The sequence below is a fragment of the Elephas maximus genome, chromosome 3 (genome assembly GCF_024166365.1).
Source record: "Elephas maximus indicus isolate mEleMax1 chromosome 3, mEleMax1 primary haplotype, whole genome shotgun sequence".
Taxonomy (NCBI): domain Eukaryota; kingdom Metazoa; phylum Chordata; class Mammalia; order Proboscidea; family Elephantidae; genus Elephas; species Elephas maximus.
Genome location: NC_064821.1, coordinates 98,460,705 through 98,477,551, shown reverse-complemented (window position 1 = coordinate 98,477,551; position 16,847 = coordinate 98,460,705). Strand labels below are relative to the sequence as shown.

The window sequence follows — 16,847 nt, the reverse complement described above, 5'->3', positions numbered from 1 at the left end:
AGTGCAGCCATGTGAGTGTGCCATCTTGGGTGTCAAGCTCTCTGATGACCACAGCCCACCAACATCACGTGGGACAGAAGAATGACACAGCTGGGCCCAGGCACCCACAGAATCATGAGGTATAATAAAACGGGAGTTATTTTAAGCCACTAAGTTTTGGGGTGGTTTGTTACATGGCAATAGAGAAATAAAACAACTATCCAGCAACAAACATTTATTGAGTGCTTGCTGTGTACTGGGCACCATACTACACCCTGGAAGAGGTGCCTGCATGTCTGTTGTCTGGTGTCAGGGCCTACGAGGAGCCTTTAACTTCCTTCCCCTGCTGTCTGAACGAACAGGCCTCAGGGGGAGGATGCAGCCCCAGGTGTTGTCTGTCGAGAGATGGCATCCCCGGCAAGGACAATGCTCTCGTAGCTGGGTGGAGGCCAGGGAGGCTGCGTACCAGGTGGGGCATCCCCTGAGGCACTGTACTTCATGTCTTCCTCTGTGGTGTATGCAGGTGGTGTTGGGGGCTCCTCAGCTGTGGCCAGTGGGCAGTACACAGCCTCCTCGTAAGTGGGGACGGCAACCACCTTTGGTGTCCTATGGGGACAGAAGAGAAACTGTCAGCAGGGGCTAAGGCAAAAACCTACTGCATGCCAGGAGAGCGAGGAAGGCTGGGGATGGGGAAGACTTCATGCCCTGGTCCAAACCCTTGTGGATTCCTGGGTGCCCCATATATATAGTTGAGGCTTGGCATGAACTGGCCCCTCCCAATCTCTGCTCTCCTCACTCCACTCTCCCTGCCCCTGGTAGTAGTAACCTGTATATGTCCACCACACCTCTTCCTATCTCCTCAGTCTCTGCAGGAAAATACTTTCTGTGCTACTCCCCACTTCCTCACTGCTCAATCTCCACTTATTCTTCCTCTGGGAAGCTTTCCTGGCCTGTTTTACCCCCAGCAAAGCCCCACTCCCTGCTCTGGGCTCTGTCACCACACTGACCTTCCTGGTTGTCCCCGAGGGTAGAGACTGGCTCTGAGCAGCCAGGGCTGAGGGCAGGTGTTCAGGATTGTTTGTTGAAAGACTGAGTGATGGTCCATGGACAGAAAGACTCCCAGCCTATTGTAATATCCCTTATAAGACCCAGAGTTGTGGACACTCAGGGCATGATGGGAGACCTCCAGTCCTCCTGCCCATCTGGGTGCTTGAGGCCCTGATATGGTTATTCTGCCAAATGACTACTTCTGCTTGCATACCTCCAGAGATGGTGAGCTCACTATCTACCAAGTCAGCCACTTCTATCTCTGAACAGCTCAACTGTCCTATTATTCCCCTCACTGGGCCACACTGCAGAGACTTGAGCCAGAGACCAGATCCTCCGAGGTTCCTCTGACCAGGCTCTGCAGGCCAGACTTCAAGAACATTTCACCAGCATCCCAGCCACAGCCCAGGCTGATGGGAATGAGCCCAGCCACCAACCTTCTCTGGGCCCTGGTGGGCCACCTCTGGAGAGCCAATGCCCCTTTCCTGCCAAGACCATCTGGTCTGCGAGTGTGACCAGTTCTAGGTCTGGGCTGCTACTGCATTGGGGTGATACTACCAGGTGGGGGGCTGATTAGGTGATCTCGAAGGTCCCTTCCCACACTGAGTCTCTCAAGGGCTGGTTATGAGTCTGGGCACAAGCTGGTTCAAGGCCAAGCTCTACCACATTCTTAATGGGAGAGCATGGGTTGGTAATTCCATTAACCTGGGCCTCAGTTTCCCCATCTGTAAAATGGGGACCGTAACAGTACCTACTTCACAGGATTTCATGAAACTTAAATGAAAAAAACGTAAGGAGGCACTTAGCTCATGCTGGGTAAATGGAAGCCATTTAACGAAACCTCAAGGGCCTCCACAAGGAAGGGGTGGGGAAAACAAAACTTATCAAAGGTCTCCTGCATGACAGGCTCTGCACATACTATGAGCCAGCTTGTTGATCCTTACAATACCCTGCGAGGAGAACCTCTCAGCCTCAGCTTCCAGGCAAGGAGCAGAGGCTCAGAGAGGCTGAGGCACTTCCAGGGTCGTCAGCCTCGAGCTGGTGAGGCAGCAGCTCAATGGACATCTGTGGTTCTGCTTGTCTAGGATGGGGGAGGGACCAGTGGCAGGAGACTGGCCAGAGGAGAGAAGAGGCCTTGGGTAAGTGGCAGGAGAGAGGCAGGGGACAGAACTTAGCTCCAGAGGCCAATGGAGGGGCCATGCTGTGGACCTGCTGCTGCCCCTCTGTGAACACCCATCACCCACTGGGGACTTGGCCCCTCTCTGAGCAATGTGCCTTCTCGGCTGAAGTCCCCCACAGCCCTCAGAGCAGCCCCGTCAGAAGGTGGGCTTACTGATTCCCATCACAGACCAGGGTCACAGAGCAGGTGGATGGGGACGCTGGCTTTGAACCCCAGACTGTGTACCAGTATGAGGCACCACCAGCCAGGCGCCAAATCTGGATCTCTGCCCAGCGCTCTTGCAAACTTCTCTCACAGATCCTCCGTCTCTGGAAGACAGCCTTGGAAGCTGAGGAAGCCAATAAGGAACCTCACCCTCCTCATAGCTCCCAGCTTCCTTTGCAGGTGAGTCCTGGACAAAGAGTATTGCCCCAGGAGGCAGGCAAGATCGGTTCTATTGCTATGTGACCTGGGTTGTGTTCACACCCTCTCTGAACCACTGTCTCCTTATCTGGAAAATGGAGATTTTTACAGATTCAGGAGAGGAAAAAATGAAAAGGCTTTGAAAACACTCAGAAAAATGTGCAGAAGGAGAGCCCTATTTTCTCCTTCCCTGCTCACCTCCCAAACACACCCCTGTCCCTCCCCAGCTGCTCAAAGCAGAAAAGACAGGCTTTGGACATGCCTGGGGCCACCCCAGCAGGTGACAGCTGGCAGAGCAGGGGACAGGTGCCAGGCAAGCTCAGTCACAGCAGGAAGCTTGCTTAGCGGACAGAACTGGAGTGGCCCTCACCTCGTGTTCTGCCATTTCAGTTGCCAGTGGGGCCCCCCCTGCCCCAAGGCTCCCTGGTGATGGCCCAGAACACCAGATCCTTTGGGAACGCAGGGCCCCATCCAAGGCAGCTACGTCTCACACCTTCAGGGGGCTCTGTTCTTATGTACTCCCACGCAGCGCCCTGCAGTTGTATGGGCAGCAGTCCTGCCCCTGTGGTCTCCATGCACAGGACACTCCACCAAGGCCAGAGGCGGAGCCTGGTGGGGTCAGGAGAACTGGGCCTGGTACTCCACCCCCTTCATTTGAGTCAGGCAATCACAGCAGAGGAAGGGGATACTATTTAACCAGCGCTCAAGCTCTCCAATGTAATTTCACATTCATGACAACCCATTTACAGATGAGTAAAGGTCACACGTCGACTAAGTGGCAAAGCCCCAGCTTTGTCTGACTGCAAAGCTCAAGCTAAATCCACCTATCACAGCTCCCCACTAGCCACCTAATCTCTCCAGATTTGTTTTCTCATCTATAAAATGGGCCTAATCCTTACACTTACCTCCTAAGCAGATAAGGTTCAAATCAATTAGTGAACACGAGAGTGCATTATAAACTGTAAAGCACAGTAATAAAAGTGAAAACTAATGTGTACAAACTTTAGAGTATATATTCATCCTCATCCATCATCTCATTCGAGCTTACCAGCAATTCTAGGGGAAAGGTTCCGTCATTGCCAGCTGACAGATGAGGAATCAGACATGGCTCAGAGAGTCTAAGTAACTTGCTCGAGGTCACACAGCAGACTGAACCCCTTTTCTGAATTTGCCTGCGATTTTTCTGCTGTGAGGACTCACGTGCAAACACTCATTTAGGGACTACTTTTGAGATCCCGAGGGCTGCATTGCCAGGAACTTGAATGAGACCCAGCACATAGCAGGAGCTCAACAAATATTGATTAAATGCATGAAGGAATAGATAGGCGATAAATGGGGAAACTAAAGGAGCCCTGGTGGTGCAAATGGTTAAGCGCTCAGCTGCTAACCAAATGGTTAAGTGCTTGGCAATTGGAACCCACCCAGAAGCTCTTCAGGAGAAAGACCTGACGATCTGCTTCCATGAAGCTTACAGCCAAGAAACCCCAATGGGGCAGGTCTACTCTGTCGCACGGTGTCAGTATGTGTCGAAAACGACTTGATGGTACCTAACACAAACTAGGGAGACTGAGGCCTGCCACAGCCCTGAGTCCAGGAGGCCTTTGTCTCTGACTTGAATTTACCCACAGTCAGACACCCCCAGGGAGCAAGGTGCCTGAGGCCAGGAATGGCCCAGGTGCTGGGCTGGCCAGCTGCAGAGCTGGTCTGGGTCAGTTCCAGGGACAGGAAAGAGCACTGCTAGCAGACGCAGCCTCTCCAGCACCCAGCCACGGTTTCTGCATCTACAACTTGGGTCCCAGAGCCTGCTGAGCCAGAAGCACCCTGTGGCCTCCGGGGTGGATTTTCTCCCTGGCCCCTTCAGCCAGGAGTGAGGGCCAAGGGGCCCCACCTGGCAGACGCAGCTACAGCCTGGACTCTGTTGGATCAACAAGGTTGTATGTACAGACAACATCCCCATCCTCACCCCACCACCGCTTCTGGGCTTCGTAAGAGCGTCTGGTGAAGGCGGGCACTCAGACCAGACTGGGCAGTGGGGGTGGGGGTGGGGGGAACAGGCCCTGACCCGAGTGTTCTGAGGTCTGGCCTGGTTCCAACTGACCTGTGTGACCACGTAGTTCACTTGGTCTTTCTGAGGCTCAGGCTTCTCATCAGAGGAGTGAGCGTTTGTCCAGATAGTCCCCAAGTCCCTGTCTTTCACTCCAATAGCCGATTCAGACCAAGACCTGACTACCAGACTAAGTGGCATCCATTGGATATCATATTGTCTCTGACCTCAAGGCCAGCAGGGTGAATAATCAGTTACATTCTTTAGTTCAGAATGCATTTTTTGCTCTAACAAAGGGAAGGAGGATGTCCGGGTCCCAGGCCAGCTCACGGAGACTTGGTTAGTGCCTCACACACCGTAGTCAGCACTTAAAGAGTGGGGGGGAGGGGGGGAGTGGGGAGCAAGTGTGGCGGCGGGCCAGCTCTGCCGCTTTCTAGCTGTGTGGGCCCCGCCTTCCTCTCCTGTAAGCCGTAGCAATAATCCTTACCTTGCAGGCAGACAGAGGGCTAGGGGTGATGTGTACAGGCCCTGGGATGCAGGCTTACTCGATATTTTGTTGAAAGTAGAAGCATAAGTGCTGCGTAATATATGCATTCACAACAGGGCAAAAAGTGGTGGTGGGGGCGATACTCTTTTCATGTATGAAACACAGGTACATACAGAACACAAACAGGTATACGGTATATCTGTGGGATTAAAATTTCATGGGGAGGTGTTAAAAAAATGTTTAAGAAGGCTCCTTAAACCGAAAAGCCCATTGCAATCGAGTCAATTCCGACTCATGGAGACTCCACAAGTTAGAAATTAGAGCTGCTCCATATGGCTTCTTAAATGTAATCTTTACAGAAGCAGATTGCCAGGACTTTCTTCCGTGGCACTGATGCCTGAGTTCAAACTGCTAACCTTTAGGTTAGTAGCGGAGTGCAATCTGTTTGCACCACCCAGGGAAAGAAGTCTCCTTGAGGGGAGGGGAGGTGATAATGAAAAAATGGTTGAGAAACACTCTTAATGCAAGATTTTGGCCCCCCTCCCACTCCCACCCCAGTGTTTTTGCAAGTGCTCTTCCTCCCGCCTGGAATACCTCTCTCCACCTTGTCCACTTGGGAAAGTGACATTTACTGCAGGCCTACTGTCTGCCAAGCACCGGGCTAAGCCCTACACACACATCACCTCATTTAATTTCCCAAATGTCCCCTGAGGTAGGGAGTGGTGGAGGGTACAGACAGACTCTGGGGCCAGACTACCTGGCCTCAAGTCCTGGCTCTGACACTCTCTGGGTGTTTTTTGGCAAGTTACTTTCTTTGTCTTGGTGCCTCAGTGTCCTCGTCTCTAAATGGAGCTAATAACAGTACCTCCTTCCAAGGGATGCTGTATTAAGTGAGTTCATGTACGAAAAGATCTTAAATAGTGCCTGGCACGTGGTAAGTACTATACAGGTATTTGCTATTATTGTTATTATTATTCTTGTTCTATTTCAGATGAGGAAGCTAAGGCTTAGTGGGGTTGCACAGCCTATTTAAAGTCCTATAGCTTGTTGGTGATAGAATCAGGAGAGGACCCCAGTGGGCCTGACTCCTGTGCCTGGGCTATTAACCCTGTACTACTCTGCCCCATACTATACCGAGCTCAGCTGCAACCTCCTCCAGGAAGCCTTCCTGGATTTCTCCATACCTGACAGGACCATGTTCAACCCCCTCTCACAGCCCTAATTAACTACTCCAATTTGTCATGCCTCTGTCATGGGGCTTTGGACTCCTCCAGGACTGTGCTTATCAGTCTCTATGTCCCCAGGGCACTGGGCAAGGCCTGGCCCAGAGGAGGAACCCTGTGAGAGTCTGCTGAGCCAGTGCCTGATGGTGTGAGGAGACCCCACCTGCTGCCCCCACCCTGCCCACTGACCTGCAGCTCTCCTTCTCCAAGGTCTCCACAGTAAGGTAGTACAGGTCTCTGGAGAGGTGATATGGGTTCCACTGGGGTGGCCCCCGGATGCTGCTCTTGATGGACCACAGCAGGCCAAGGAACAGCAGCAGGCCACCCGCACCACAGCAGAAGAAGCTGACCGACCTGAGCAGGGGGCTGGGGGCCTCAGGTGCAGGGTGCCCAGTGGGTGAGGCCAGCTGGCCTGGGTGGGCCCCTTCGTCCCCTTCACTCCACCAAGCGAAGCAGAGCGTCCCAGCCACCAGAACCATGGTGCCACTGACCATCATGCAATAGCGCAGGGTGGAGGCCATGCGGCCCCCGTCACACATCTGGGCAGAGAGGAGAGAGAAGAGGACATGGGCCACGTGAAAGGCCTGCTAGGTACTGAAGACCTGGGTTTTAGACCTTCTTTGCCTGAGGTCGCTCTGCAAACTTAGGTCACTCGGCCCCTCTGTGCCTCAGTTTTCTCATCTATGAAATGAAGATGATACCCCCAAGTTCACTGGGCTGTTACCTCAGGCAAAGAAAAAAGTGCACAGAAAAATAAACTGGAAAGAAACCTTGAAGAGTCTTGTGCCTTGCCTTAGGTCACACAGACAGTAAAGGACTGAAACCCAGGTCCGTGTTGTTCCCAGAGTCAACCTCTAAGCCATTGTACATGTTGTTCCCTCTGCCTGGTAACTTCACATTATCTCTCCTTAAGGCTCAGCTCAGCCTTTCCCAGAGAAGCCTTTCCTGGTAACACTTCAAACACCCAAGTCCCCTGGGCCTTCCCTGACCAGTACTTACCTCTGTGTTTAACTTCTCCTTTACTTGTCCCCCCAGGGCTCTCTGAGCTCCCTGAGGACAGGGTCCACACTGGCCCTGTTCACTGCTGTATCCACCAGTGCCTACTGTGTAGTAGCTGCTCAGTAAACACTCGTTGAATAAATCCTTGCAAGTGAAGAAGGTGTTGCTGGATGTTACGGATTCAACTGTGTTCCCCCCAAATTTGTATTGGAATCCTAACTCATACCTGTGGATATAATTCCATTTGGGAATAGAATTTTCTTGATAGGTCATATCAGTGTAGGGTGTGTCTTAAACCAATCACTTGAGATATAAAAAGCTTAGGCACAGAAGCAAGGAGGCACAGATGCCATCTCACACGAAGATCACCAAGGAACCGAGGGACAGAAGCTGAAAAGAGACAAGGACCTTCCGCCTCAGAGACGACAGAAAGAGAAAGCCTTTCGCTAGAGCCAGGGCCCTGAATTCGGACTTCTAGCCTCCTTAACTCTGAGAAAATAAATTTCTGTTTGTTAAAGCCATTCACTCACTTGTTGTATTTCTGTTGTAGCAGACTCAAACCCATTGTGAGGCAACTGAAAATACATACCACGGTATCTTCCCAGACAGCGCTGGAGAAAAATATAGTACAAAATTCTAAACTCAAAAAAAAAAAAAAGACCAGACTTGCTGGTCTTACAGAGACTGGAGAAACCCCAAGAGTATGGCCCCCGGACACTCTTTTAGCTCAGTAATGAAGTCACTCCTGAGGTTCACCCTTCAGCCAAAGATTAGACAGGCCCATAAAACAAAATGAGACTAAAGGGGCACACTAGTCCAGGGGCAAGTACAAGAAGGCAGGAGGGGACAGGAAAGCTGGTAATGGGGAAACTAAGGTCAAGAAGGGGAAAGTGTTGACATGTTGGGGGGTTGGCAGCCAATGTCATAAAAGAATATTTGTATTAATTGTTTAATGAGAAGCTAGTTTGCTCTGTAAACCTTCATTTAAGGTATAATCTAAAAAAAGAATAAAACTTACATGAAACTTAGAAATACAAGAAAAAATATCTTGGAGAATATTCAAGGTAACCAGTTATTTTAGCTAACTAGGGAGTATGTTGTTGAGTCAAGCTATTCATAATTTTCTCTTGAAGCTAAAGGTAAAAGTCTGTTCCTTCAAAATAATTGTGATATTTCTGTCGTTGTTGTTAGGTGCTGTCCAGTCAGTTCCGACTCATAGCGACCCTATGCACAACAGAACGAAACGCTGCCCAGTCCCTCTGCCATCCTTATGATCGTTGTTGTGCTTAAGCTCGTTGTTGCAGCCACTGTGTCAATCCACCTCGTTGAGGGTCTTCCTCTTTTCTGCGGACGCTGTACTCTGCCAAGCATGATGTCCTTCTCCAGGGACTGATCCCTCCTGTCAACATGTGCAAGGTATGTAAGACGCAGTTTCACCATCCTTGCCTCTAAGGAGCATTATGGCTGCACTTCTTCCAAGACAGATTTGTTCGTTCTTTCGGCAGTCCACGGTATATTCAATATTCTTCGCCAACACCACAATTCAAAAGCGCCAACTCTTCTTCGGTCTTCCTTATTCATTGTCCAGCTTTCATATGCATATGATGTGATTGAAAATACCATGGCTTGGGTCAGGCGCACCTTAGTCTTCAGGGTGACATCTTTGCCCTTCAACACTTCGAAAAGGTTCTTTGCAGCAGATTTGCCCAATGCAATGCCTCTTTTGATTTCTTGACTGCTGCTTCCATGGCTGTTGATTGTGGATCCAAGTAAAATGAAATCCTTGACAACTTCAATCTTTTCTCCATTTATCATGATGTTGCTCATTGGTCCAGTTGGGAGGACTTTTGTTTTCTTTATGTTGAGGTGCAGTCCATACTGAAGGCTGTGGTCTCTGATCTTCATTAGTAAATGCTTCAAGTCCTCTTCACTTTCAGCAAGCAAGGTTGTGTCATCTGCATAACGCAGGTTGTTAATGAGTCTTCCTCCAATCCTGATGCCCCGTTCTTCTTCATATAGTCCAGCTTCTCGTATTATTTGTTCAGCATACAGATTAAATAGGTATGGTGAAAGAATACAAGCCTGATGCACACCTTTCCTGACTTTAAACCAATCAGTATCCCTTTGTTCTGTCTGAACAACTGCCTCTTGATCTGTGTAAAGGTTCCTCATGAGCACAATTAAGTGTTCTGGAATTCCCATTCTTTGCAGTGTTATCCATAGTTTGTTATGATCCACACAGTCAAATGCCTTTGCATAATCAATAAAACACAGGTAAACATCCTTCTGGTATTCTCTGCTTTCAGCCAGGATCCATCTGACATCAGCAATAATATCCCTGCTTCCACGTCCTCTTCTGAATCCAGCCTGAATTTCTGGCAGTTCCCTGTCGATATACTGCTGCAGCCGTTTTTGAATGATCTTCAGCAAAACTTTGCTTACGTGGGATATTAATGATATTGTTCTATAATTTCCACATTCGGTTGGATCAGCTTTCTTGGGAATAGGCATAAATATGGATCTCTTCTAGTCAGTTGGCCAGGAAGCTGTCTTCCATATTTCTTGGCATAGACGAGTGAGCACCTCCAGCGCTGCATCTGTTTGTTGAAACATCTCAATTGATATTCCACCAATTCCCGGAGCCTTGTTTTTCGCCAGTGCCTTCAGAGCAGCTTGGACTTCTTCCTTGAGTACCATTGGTTCCTGATCATATGCCACCTCTTAAAATGGTTGAATATCGACTAATTCTTTTTGGTATAATGACTCTGTGTATTCCTTCCATCTTCTTTTGATACTTCCTGTGTCGTTTAATATTTTCCCCATGGAATCCTTCACTATTGCAACTCGAGGCTTGAATTTTTTCTTCAGTTCTTTCAGCTTGAGAAACGCCGAGCGTGTTCTTCCCTTTTGGTTTTCCTTCTCTAGCTCTTTGCACATGTCATTGTAATACTTTGTCTTCTCGAGAAGCCCTTTCAAGTCTTCTGTTCAGTTCTTTTACTTCATCAATTCTTCCTTTTGCTTTAGCTGCACGACGTTCAAGAGCAAGTTTCAGAGTCTCCTCTGACATTCATCTTGGTCTTTTCTTTCTTTCCTGTCTTTTCAGTGACCTCTTTCTTTCTTCATGGATGATGTCCTTGATGTCATTCCACAATTCGTCTGGTCTTCGGTCACTAGTGTTCGGTATATCAAATCTGTTCTTCAGATCGTCTCTAAATTCAGGTGGAATATTCTCAAGGTCATATTTTGGCTCTCGTGGACTTGCTCTGATTTTCTTCAGTTTCAGCTTGAACTTGCATATGAGCAATTGATGGTCTGTTCCACAGTCGGCCCCTGGCCTTCTTCTGACTGATGATATTGAGCTTTTCCATCGTCTCTTTCCACAGATGTAGTCAATTTGATTTCTGTGTGTTCCTTCTGGTGAGGTCCATGTGTACAGTCGTTGTTTATGTTGGTGAAAGAAGGTATTTGTAATGAAGAAGTCATTGGCCTTGCAAAATTCTATCATTCGATCTCTGGCATTGTTTCTATCACCAAGGCCATATTTTCCAACTACTGATCCTTCTTCTTTGTTTCCAACTTTTGCATTCCAATCACCAGTAATTATCAATGCATCTTGATTGCATGTTTGATCAATTTCAGACTGCAGCAGCTGATAAAAAATCTTTTATTTCTTCATCTTTGGCCCTAGTGGTTGGTGTGTAAATTTGAATAATAGTCGTATTAACTGGTCTTCCTTGTGGGCGTATGGATATTATCCTATCACTGGCAGCGTTGTACTTCAGGATAGATCTTGAAACGTTCTCTTTGACGGTGAATGCAACACCATTCCTCTTTGAGTTGTCATTCCCAGCATAGTAGACTATATGATTGTCCGATTCAAAATGGCCAATACCAGTCCATTTCAGCTCACTGATGCCTAGGATATCAATGTTTACGTGTTCCATTTCATTTTTGACAATTTCCAACTTTCCTAGACTCATACTTCGTACATTCCGGGTTCCAATTATTAATGGGTGTTCGCAGCTGTTTCTTATTTTGAGTCGTGCCACATCAGCAAATGAAGGTCCCGGAAGCTTTACTCCATCCATGTCATTAAGGTTGACTCTACTTTGAGGAGGCAGCTCTTCCCCAGTCATCTTTTGAGTGCCTTCCAACCTGGGGGGCTCGTCTTCCAGCACTATATCAGACAATGTTCTGCTGCTATTCATAAGGTTTCATAAGGTTTTCACTGGCTAATGCTTTTCAGAGATCCTGGGTCCGAAGGACATGCTCCACTTCCAGGTCTTCTTTCTCGATGGTGCTAAGTGCCCTCTCTCTGTTCGCTTCTCTCTCCTTTTGTCTCTTGTAAGATAAAAGGTGATGCAGGCCATAACCTAGGGAAAATCCCCCTACATCAGATCAGGGCTATGAGTAAGGGTGTTGCATCCTACTCGAATCCCCTTACTCTGATTGGCTGATCACATCAGATTACATCATGGGAGATGATTACATCATTAAATAACTGCCAAACCACTGAGAATCATAGCCTAGCCAAGTTGACACATATTTCAGGGGTACAGAATTCAATTCAAGACACATAGCTTGGGTCAGATATACCTTAGTCATCAAAATGACATCTTTGCTTTTTAACACTGTAAGTATATATATTTGTAAATATATATATTGTAATTATATATACAGGCAGTACTCACTCAATTTGTGGGCCCTCCTTCCTGGCTCAACTCCTCCTGGCCCTCAGACAAGGCCCTGCAATTGCCCTTAGCATGTTCTCCTGCTGGGTGGTCTCCCTCCCTCCCATGAGGATCCCCCGTGGGGCAGGCAGGGCACTTGTTAAGCTGTTGCTGGCTGTAGGGAAGGGGAGGGGATTAACATCCACTGCATGAAGGAGAGCCTGTAGCCTGTTTTGCTGTTATGCACTGGTTTTCTTTATTACTTTAGACCTGGGCTCTGACTGGTTATCATCAGGCATCCTGGGTAAGATCCCCCTGACCCATTTCAGAGAGGTGGTTCTTGGGCAGTTGACTCACACCCCTCCTCCTGTGTGCCTCCTGACCCTGGAGCCTGATGGATGAGAAAAAGGGCTCGCTGCCCTCGAGGGCATAACTCTTCAATCCCGGAGAAATCTCGTACCCAATCCTGACACTCAGGGCCTGCCAGGCTGGCCCCTCCTGTGCCACTCCCTTCCCCCTGCTCCCTCACCACCCCCGACACACATCCCAACTCTCACCACCTGGGGGACTCTATACCTGCTGCTCGCCTTGCCTGGGGACCCCTCTGCTCCCACCCATGGTCCTCTTCCTACACTGTATTCAAACCCCAGCCCAAACACCTGCTCTCCCAGAAGTCTTTTCTGCTGCTTCCCCTCCCCACCCCCAGCTCCAGCCAAAAAACAAAACCCAAACCCATTGCTGGAGAGTTAATTCTGAGTCATAGAGACCCTATATCAAACCTATTGCCAGACGAGTCGATTCTGACTCAGAGATACCCTATAGGACAGAGTAGAATCACCCCATAGGGTTTCCAAGGAGTGGCTGGTGGAATCGAACTGCTGACCTTTTGGTTAGCAGCTGAGCTTTTAAACACTGCGCCACCAGGGCTCCACCCAACTCCAGCCAGAGGAGGCCTTTTCCTGCATCAGATTTATCACTGCCTGGGCCTTTGGCCCTGACCGTGGCCATTCTTTCTGTTAGCTCTGTGACCTTGTGCAGTGTGCTCAACATTTCTGAGCTCAAATTCCTGCTTCCCAGGGAGAAACAAGTGGTGAAGAGCTGGGCAGAGGATGGACCTGGGTCAGCCACTGGGCAAGTTATCCAGCCTCTCCATGCCTCAGTTCCCTGGTCTGTAAAATGGGCAACAAAACCAAAAAAAAAAAAAAAAAAACCAAACGAGTTGCCCTCAAGTAGATTCCGACTTATAGCAACCCTATAGGACAGAGTAGAACTGCCCCATAGAGTTTCCAAGAACGGCAAGTGGATTTGAACTGCCGACCTTTTGGTTTAGCAGCCGAGCTCTTAATCACTGTGCCACCACGGCTCCCAAAACCATATTGCCCACAAGAATGAAAACGTATGAAAGCTATGTATTCTCTTGTTACTATGATTTTTATCGCCACAGCAACACTTAAGAACCCACCCCCTCCCCAGCCCTCACCCCTCTTTGCCCTTCCTGCCCACCAGTAGCAGGGCTAGACTAAATCTGTTTTCTGCCCCAAGCAAGTAGGCAAGGAGCCCTGATGACTGGTTAAGCCCTAGACTGCTAACCAAAGGTCAGCAGTTCAAACCCACCAGCCCCTGCCTGGGAGAAAAATATGGCAGTCTGCTTCCCTAAAGATTTACAGCCTTGAAAACCGTATGGGCAGTTCTACTCCGTCCTGTGGGGTTTGATTATGAGTCCCAATCGACTCGATGGCAGCGAGTTATGGGGGCAAGTGGGGAGCGCCTTCAGCTAAAGTCTGCTGGAAGAAAGCCTTTGCCTTTTAGGAAAGCTAACAGAGCCAGGAGGAGAAAGACCTATCAGCGCACCCAGACCTGCACAGACATGGTTAGGGGAACCGCGGCGCTGTTGCTCCCTACTTTAAAGGGTGTCGGTTTTTAACAATGAACTAATTTTTTAAACTGAACTAGAAGTCTAAACCACCCCATCTAAGCGAGGAAACTGAGGCCCGGAGCGCCATGGCCGAAAGCCACCCAGGGAGTTAGAAGACACCGAGGACATCCCGAGTCCAGACTCTGCCCACCAAGCAACGGTGGTCAGTGTTAAGGGAAGGACACTCACGAGGGGCCGGCGTTAGGAAGAGTGGAGGCGCTCCCGAAGGACAGAGAGCCGGCAGCGTAGACCCACCTCCGGTGCAGCCATCGCGCGGCAGGCGCTCAGGCGTCGTCCATCCTCGGGGAGCTCAGCGGCAGTAAAGGCATGGTGGCCGTCAAACGCGAGGACGGCACGAACCTCGGGGCGGCGGTGGTGGCCGGGCAGCAGGGAGAGCTCGGCGTGAGGGGCAGGCTCTGGCGGGCATCCACTAGCCCTGCTCTCCACGCCCCGCCAAAGCGCTCTGAGCGCCGGCTTCCAGGGATCTCGCCTGCCCGGGACCCACCAGCCGCTTTTGTCCGATCTCCTACCCGGTGCGGAGGGGCGCGGATCCCAACTTCACCCCACGAGCTCCGCAACCCACCGCGGGCGCTAACGCGGGGTGCCTGCCGAGGAGGGCGGGAGCCCGGGGCTCGCCCTCGGCTCCCGGGGTGACACCACCCCCGGGCTTGGCCAACTGCAGCTGGTTTCCCGGACTCGGGCTCGGGGGGCGCGGTGCGCCCCACCTCTCCTCGGATCCCCGTCCTCGCGGGCCGCTGGATCCCGCGAAGACGCCCGGTTGACCCCGCTCCGGGTGGCTCCAGGTGCTGCGCCACCGCCCAGCCGCCCGCCCGTCCTTAAAGCGACAGTGCTCCAGCGACGGGCGGAGGTTTGGATTTTCCAGCGCCAGAGCTGATGTTAACCGGAACTTGCCTGGAACTGTTCAGGAACCGTCTGCCCTCGGGGGCCGTCCAGCCTCACAACCCCACTGGGACAGGCCTGAGAAGACAAATCCCCCTGAGAGCCATCAATGCTCAGCTGGAAAGAGCCCTAGGAGTCCTGAGCTCAATCCTCCTCACTCCCATTTGACAGAAAGGGAAACCCCAAAGAGTGGAAGTCACTTGCCTAATAAGAGTTTACAGCATAACTAGATTTTTCTTCCCACGGTTTTCGGTTTTCGATCTGAGTGTCAGCACCTCCCCCCCCCCCCCCCCCCCGGCAGTCCACGACCTCACATCCTGGCTAGGAAACCATTCGCAGTCATAATGGCCAGCATCTAAGTGCTTCCCCTAGGCCCTGCCGAGTTCACTACCCGACCAGCTGATGAGAGGTCCCTGGGGCTTGGGAGCAGCAGCCTCCCACTGCTTTGTGGCCTAACTTCTCCTAACCTTTGCTTCCTCCTCTGTCAAAAGAGGGCCGGCAACCGCTAACTCACAGGTCTTCAAGGATTTAATGAGATAACCAATGCAGGTTTTAACAAAAAACCAAGCCCACTGCCGTGAAGTCCTTTCCGAGTCATAGTGACCCTATAGACAGAGTAGAACTGCCCATACGGTTTCCAAGGCTAGAAATCTTTAAGAAGAGCTGTTTCTGTGGAGAGCTTGAAGGGCTTCACCGAGGGCTTGGAGGGCTTCCGGTTCCAACTGCCTACCTTTTGGTTAGCAATGGAGTACTTTAAACACTGCACCACCAGGGCTCCTTAATGCAGGTTAAGTGTCGGGCAAAAGGCAGTTTTTGTGAACACCTTATTTGGGTGCCTGGAGGGAGGGATAGCACTGTATGACTGTGTGTGGCAGGAAATGCTTCTGAGGGGATACCTGTGTTGTATTGGAAGGGTAGGAAAAGAAGGCGCAATGACCTCTGGGTAGAAGAAGCAGGATGTGCAGAAGCCGCCGAGCCCAAGCCAAGCCCATTCTGACTCTTGGCAACCCCCTGTGTTCAGGGTAGAACTCAGGTACTAGAATTTCCTTGGCTGTAGTCTTTACAGAAGCAGACCACCAGGCCTTTTTTCCACAGTGTTTCAGTTAGCAGCTGAGCCCAAACCCTTCGTGCCACCCAGGGGCCTTAAAGGCTGGGCAGCCTGATTAAACCTTTATAAATTCATGTGGGCCCAAGGGAACTGGTTCAGGGCCAGCCTAGGTTGGGTTTTGTTTTTGTCTTTTCCTGCTGCTCCTACAATCCAGGGGTCTGGGACCAGATTCCCCTCAGCCATGGCCAGGGATTGGTTCCACACTGGGCTGGTGGTGGCCAAATCCCTCCCACCCCAGGGACACAGAAAGTCAAGCAGCCTGTCCAGTGAGGACCTGAGACTCAGAGAAAGGATATCACTGTCTCAGAGTCAGAGATCAGAGCAGGGCCCAGGCCCCTGATTCCCAAATTCCTTGCCTCCAAAGAAATATTCCTCCCTGGAGCACTGGAGTTCTCTGAAGCATCAGCTCCTCTGGCCAGTGAGGTCCTCTCACACATTATCACTTTTCATCTTTACTGTGTGTGGTCTGGGTACATGTCCCCATTTTACAGACAGGAAACTGAGGCTCAGAGAGAGGCCGAGGCTATGCACGGCTAGAGAGGTTGGAAGTGGCTGAGCTCAAACCAGGGGCCCCTTCAGCTTTGCTCTGCAACACCTGGAGGTGAGGACAAGCTGCCTGGGGACCGAAGGCCACCAGCAGCCTTCTTGGTGCCCTCATGGCTCCAGGGGATAGTAGGTGAGTGGGAAGCTGGAGGCCATGAAGCTTTTTCATTCCTGCACAGATAAGCATCTGTGTGGGGTGTGGGTCTCTCACTGGTCAAGACTCACCTTCCACTTCCTGCCTGGAGCACCCACAAGTGAGTCACAGGTGGTGAGGCTAAGGCTCAGGCCTGGGCAGGGCTAAGCGCTAGCACGTCCCTCAGACTCTGTTTAGACCAGAGCCTCCTGACCCA

General features: G+C 50.5%; 1 protein-coding gene across 3 annotated transcripts; it reads right to left on the bottom strand.

The window, feature by feature from the left end:
* Window positions 1–204: 204 nt before the first annotated feature.
* TMEM61 (transmembrane protein 61) lies at window positions 205–15,054 on the bottom strand. Of its 3 annotated transcripts, none has more exons than XM_049879365.1 (3): window positions 14,202–15,054; window positions 6,552–6,901; window positions 205–585 (listed from the first exon to the last, which is right to left on the bottom strand). In XM_049879365.1, the coding sequence occupies exons 1-3, from the start codon at window positions 14,214–14,216 to the stop codon at window positions 345–347; spliced, it is 606 nt and encodes a 201-aa protein (XP_049735322.1). In that variant the 5' UTR covers window positions 14,217–15,054; the 3' UTR covers window positions 205–344. The 3 variants fall into 3 exon arrangements, with proteins under 3 accessions (XP_049735322.1, XP_049735323.1, XP_049735321.1); XM_049879366.1 differs by having other exon boundaries at window positions 14,136–14,215; XM_049879364.1 differs by lacking the exons at window positions 205–585; window positions 6,552–6,901; window positions 14,202–15,054 and adding exons at window positions 7,986–12,422; window positions 14,136–14,179.
* Between the last annotated feature and the right edge of the window lie 1,793 nt (window positions 15,055–16,847).

Coding starts and splice junctions, on each gene's coding strand:
- TMEM61 (XM_049879364.1), bottom strand. CDS start 9,872: ATGCCTATTCCCAAGAAAGCTGATCCAACCGAATGTGGAAATTATAGA.